Source organism: Zerene cesonia, chromosome 20 (assembly GCF_012273895.1).
Source record: "Zerene cesonia ecotype Mississippi chromosome 20, Zerene_cesonia_1.1, whole genome shotgun sequence".
Classification (NCBI taxonomy): Eukaryota; Metazoa; Arthropoda; class Insecta; order Lepidoptera; family Pieridae; genus Zerene; species Zerene cesonia.
In genome coordinates, this window is record NC_052121.1 from 2,000,098 (window position 1) to 2,005,631 (window position 5,534).

A 5,534-nucleotide genomic window follows, 5' to 3' on the forward strand; every position below is an offset into this window, starting at 1 on the left:
TTTTTTTGTTTTTTAAGATAAAACTTAATTGCTGCGTCTATCGTAGATTTGATACATTTTGTTTGGAGTACTTTACGATGTTATTTAATCCGAAAAATTGTAAATTCGATAAAATTCTAAATTTATAAATTCAAATGACCAGTTTGTTAAGGTACCATAGCGGACGCGGACCTCTATTAGAGAATAGATAGGGATCTATACTATAACAAATTCTTGAAACGGAACCATCTTCAAGATTATAAGAGCGACATATTTTTATTGTCACATTGTTTTCAAGTTGGTAGATGTAGTATAATTATAGATATTGACATCATGTTATAAAATAAAACTTCTTTTTTATATATATAAAAATTGCAATTCACGAAATATTTTACACTTTTCTATGAATAATATAATGTCAATATGGCTAGTGTGTTTAGATGTTTTTAATTTAATCGAGTGTCGCTTGAAATGCTAACAACACATATACTACAGCTTTACCAGATCCTATCATAATATTATTTCGTTTTCCCTATCTAGTTGATAAAATTACATAAGTATTATGATAAGATCGTTGATTTTCCTGTTCCATTATTTTTTGCAAATTAGTCACGTTTTTATTTTTCTTTTTATAGAAAAAAAGTCACGAAAAAATAGCACCAGTTCAGAAGACACGAGTAGTAGGAGATAAGACCTGTTATTGTCATTTGTATGCGCAAAACTCAATACTTACTTTGAGCAAATTCCATTTACTGTTGATTCCTTATTGCATATATACGATATCACTCAATTTTATGTATTTTCTATGAAATTTTCCTTCTATGATTAGGTATATATGTTTTACGATAATTAACATTGCCTACTTGACTATTATAACAAGTGCTATTTATATTATTATAGCATAATTAAATATGCTGCTTTACCCTCTTTATATTTTTTTTCTTTGTTATCTTAAATGATAAGTGAAGGGTACCGACTTTCTAATTGTTTGAGTTGTGTGCGTTTGAGTGATGTGTTAACTTTGGTGTAAAATATTAAATGGACTGTATTTAATTTGTAAATATTAAATACATAATTATATGTTAATTAGTGACGTATTTGAGTCTTAGAAATAATTTCAGTCAGTTATTAGTAGAAGTAGAGTTTTTTTTTATATGTAGCAACAAATATTACGAATCAAGGACCGAAAGTAAAAAGTTAAATTAATTGACTTGTTTTTTCTTTCCTAGCGCACCAATAATAGATGTAACTTATTCTTCCAAGAAATACAAATACAGGAGAAGATGACTACGTAATTAATGTTATATGATTTAGGGAAAAGTGACAGTGTCGCCAGATGTAGAAATTGTGCTATTCAATAGACATTATTCAGTTCAAGTGTGTTAAATTTCATTCAACGTATTTGTGTTATATTAAAGTTTATTGTAAAAATGTTTTGTTTTTATTTTTATTTTATTTTTGCATGGTAGAAACCAAGCTTTATTATACACATTTTAGTAAAATCATTAAATAATTTTTCTGTTCCTGAATTGCTAGATAAGGCTTCGATTTTGTGAGGTAAGCAATACAATATTTTTAACATATTTTTGGTATGCATTAGAAATTAAAGACTTAAACAATGGATTCAAGACTTAAAACTGCATTAGATTTTACCTTCCGACGTTTCGAACATTGGGTAAAGTCTTTAATTTGTAATTGTAGAAACATCATAAATCGTATAAAAACGAAACATAAATACTGCATATATATACTTCAGTTCTTTTAAATAATACTCCATAATATCACTAACATAATATTAATTATTTATTAACTTTAATAAAAAAATTGTAAGCTCACTATTTCAGCATAATGCATCCGAACATCACATTCATATAAATAATACACGAAGCATGTACTAACTGGTATTTCGCCCACTAACCAATTAATATTATTAACAATTAAAACAGCGCACGTAAACGACCAATTCCATACCGGAGGCCAACGCCATCTTCACCTTCAAGTGTGAGTTACTACAGCAGTCGGTCTTCAGAGAGAAGCTGGTCTCGATCTCCGCGCCCGGAACGCGAATAAAAATAGAATAATTGATATTTTTTGTCTATGGTTACCTATATTATGTCTATGATCGAATTAGACCAACGTCTATTATTTATATCTTATTTAATGTGTTGGGTGTAAAAATTCGTTAATGTGTCACAGAAAATCGGTATCAGAATTCTTTTTCCTGTAATGTTCGGAACATATCCATATTTTATTTTCACCAATAACTAATTTACTTATAATAATTTCAGTTTACACCCATCACAATTTTCATGATACTTACTAGTCATAAATAATTATTGTGTACCAAAGTCTAGTCAAATATTATATGATGTAAACTTTTTTTTTTACTGTCTAACTTATTATTTTTTTACAATGTAACTTATTCATTTTTTTATTCATGTTATTAATTTATTTTTAATTGTTGATAATTTTATTCCCTTTAGATATAGGAAAGGCACCAGAATACTCAAAACAATAATAAGCTAAGTTTTATTAGATTAATGTGCAATATATTTATTGAATGTATTTTAAATCTCACTAGTCAATATACACTTTGTCATGGAAGTGATCCATGCAATGTTATTGGTATTTAAATGTACGAAATAAATTTAACACTATACATAGCAATGATTGTTTTAAAATAATTGTATCATTGTATAAATGTACGAACTTAAAAGGTTGAAAAATCAAAGACAAAACTTGATTTATTTGTGAATAACTATAAAAAATATGTAATTATCGATGATCAATTTTTTTTCAAATCACGAATAACTTATAAATTTACTTTTTACGATAAATAATTGCTCTTATAGTTTATATTGAAGTAAACATACAGTACAAAATAATGCAGAATTCTATACCATTATTATCTATGTGTGTATCATATTTAATTACTGTATCTACTTAAAATCCCTTGCTGTTTCTCTACCCTAGTGAAGTAAGCATTTAAGTGTTAATAAGCAATAAAAGGAAAAGTAGAATAATACAAAAGAATCAAATTGAAAGTTTTATTAAAAACATACAAATATAAAACTTGCAAATTCTTAAACAGTTTTGACTTTGTCAATGTTTAATAAACCATAAAAAACTTGATACAACAACATTCAACATTGGTTTTATGTACAATAAAATAGATAACTCATTTAATGTAATTTTACTAACCTTCACTCATCTAACCCTTCGAAATAGCAAATATACATATTTTATTACATATTTGTATAAAAGCGTATATATATTTCTCAAATAATTACTTTATACAATTTAACCCTGAACACCCATATCATTATCCAAGAGGAAATGTTAAAGTTATGTTGGTAAGAATTTTATTATGGTAAATGTAATTTAACAAATGTTATTTAATTGTACTCACATATATGATATTTTTATTGTTGCAATGTTAAAGACTAAATTTGAATCCTTATATATGCATTCAAATGCAAGAGTATTTTTTTTATGTTTCACTATATTTATGCCGCAAAGATAACCCCCATTGTAACCATGCTATAAAAAATATCTTAAAATATGCAAAACATGTCTTATCACAATTAAAAGATAACAAGCCTAATAAAAATTCTGTACCAATGATATTGCCACCACCAGTCTTTAATTAGGAAGCAATCATTCTTTTTTCTGACTTTGACGCCTTTTCGAGGCTACGAACATCGCCCATCCAAGTCCGACAGCATTCATAAAAAGAACACGTAACTGAAATGAAAAAATGAACTGAAATACTATTCTTTAATTCATTATTAAAGAATTCTTTCAGTTTGCAATACAAATTAAATACTTGTTTTGCTTATTCATAATATTTGATAGTAGATAAGTAAATTTTCCTCATAATTTTAACAGGAAAATTCAATATTGTTTGCTCTATATACATTGAATATTGCCTGAAATTAAAACTTGATTTTCTTACTGCTACTACGACTTATTGCTTTTATTTAAATATTTTTTTTTTATATAAATATCTTACATGTTTCATAGATGGGTTAAAGAAGCAATATGCCACACTCATCCCAGGTTTTTTGGTTGAAATTTCGAAATTCCAAGTTAGATATATTAATGCATATAAACAAAGAAAATAAATTTAACATTGAGGAATGTAAAATTACAGCACTTACCATTGGTGGTATAAAGGCCATGTTTATGACTTGGAATAGTGTAAGCCATTTCCAATTGGCTTCTAGTACAGTCATATACAAAGTATAAAGTTGTTTGACTGCAGCTTTGTGATTCTTTCCCTCAAATCTTGCTAGTGTGTATAACGAGAAAGCCTGCATAAATGGTGCCACTATAAGTCTCTCAAATATAAGCTTCTTGGCCAATGGAAATGCTGAATCATATGGAAATAATCTCTCAATGACTTCATAGACATAATGTGGTATAGTACCTCCAAATATCAACCTAAAATTAGGATGGAAGTATAATTAATCATGATAAAACAGTCTATTTAATTTAATTGAAACTTATTATTCTTTCTATTCTTTTTACCTTCCATTATACTAAAACCTTATTAGTCTCTCAATTATTTATACAGGTTAATGAAAAATAATGAGTTAATTAACTCACCCATATAGTCCATATGCAAAAATTGGATCCAACTTCAGCTTCTCTCCAGCAACTACTTGAGATGCTATACTGCCAGCACAGCCAATTACACAGCTATAAATATTATAAAAACAAATTTTTATTTAGTTATAGCTATTGGTTAATCATACTCGCCAAACGATTCGGTTTATTATCATCATTGTTTTAAAATGTACTTTGTACCTTTAATAAAAACTTTGCGTTATACTATACCTGGTTATAGATTTAGTTTTAATCGGGTGTATATACAGGTTTTGTAAATAGGAAGCAACTAGATTCATAATAGGTTTCGATAACGCCATTTTTATAGACTGTGGAACGAAGCACACGCCACTTGGATGGTACAAAACAAAAACTAAATTTCGATAGTGTTATCACTTATCACAAATATTTAACTTGTGCTTAAGGAAATATCGTATACAAAACTTTGAAGTAGATTCTGTTCAAATTATAATTTTTATATCGAAGATTACGAACGCTCAAATATTTATCAAATTATGATATGACTGATAGTCTTATACAGATAACTTTTATTTCCAATTCAAATTGTATGGTTCAAAAAGTGAATTTGCAAAAACATGTACCAGGTTAAAGGTACACGAACTTTAGTTTCAATTCAATTCAATTTTATTTTATGAATGGCAGTGCTGTGTTGCCACAATTTTGCCAATGTCACGTTGTGGATAGTTTTAAACTTTAGTTTCGATTGTTGACATACTGCAAGTCCCATCTGATGATTTGTCAGCGTCAACTGTCATAGAACAGTGGTTATTTTATGCTACCTACCTAATTTATGATTGACGGTTTTCCGTTGTGACTATTTAGGAAAGGCAGAGGAAAGGTCCCTTTGCCTCAGTGTTCGGAACCGTACGATAATTATCGTACAAATACGATAATTTTGTGCCTGCGTACGATGTACGATAGCATAC

General features: G+C 28.0%; 2 protein-coding genes across 12 annotated transcripts in view; one reads left to right on the plus strand and one right to left on the minus strand.

The window, feature by feature from the left end:
- LOC119835174 (serine/arginine repetitive matrix protein 4) overlaps positions 1 to 3,600 on the plus strand; it is a 23,273-nt gene extending 19,673 nt beyond the window's left edge. For 3 of the 10 annotated variants that reach the window (XM_038359851.1, XM_038359853.1, XM_038359852.1), the window contains one exon: positions 1,926 to 3,600. In XM_038359851.1, coding sequence (XP_038215779.1) covers positions 1,926 to 2,049 — 124 coding nt within the window. In that variant the 3' untranslated portion in view covers positions 2,050 to 3,600. Of the gene's footprint in view, positions 1 to 614; positions 1,412 to 1,515; positions 1,535 to 1,925 lie in introns of those variants that run through there. The other 7 variants (XM_038359856.1, XM_038359858.1, XM_038359861.1 and 4 more) reach the window with 3 other exon arrangements.
- LOC119835176 (peroxisomal membrane protein 2) lies at positions 3,016 to 5,348 on the minus strand. Of its 2 annotated transcripts, XM_038359863.1 has the most exons (5): positions 5,300 to 5,348; positions 5,190 to 5,208; positions 4,588 to 4,680; positions 4,140 to 4,422; positions 3,016 to 3,723 (listed from the first exon to the last, which is right to left on the minus strand). In XM_038359863.1, exons 1-5 carry the CDS (start codon positions 5,319 to 5,321, stop codon positions 3,637 to 3,639), a joined length of 504 nt encoding a protein of 167 aa, XP_038215791.1. In that variant the 5' UTR covers positions 5,322 to 5,348; the 3' UTR covers positions 3,016 to 3,636. The 2 variants fall into 2 exon arrangements, with proteins under 2 accessions (XP_038215791.1, XP_038215790.1); XM_038359862.1 differs by lacking the exons at positions 5,190 to 5,208; positions 5,300 to 5,348 and adding an exon at positions 4,819 to 5,183.
- Positions 5,349 to 5,534: the final 186 nt, after the last annotated feature.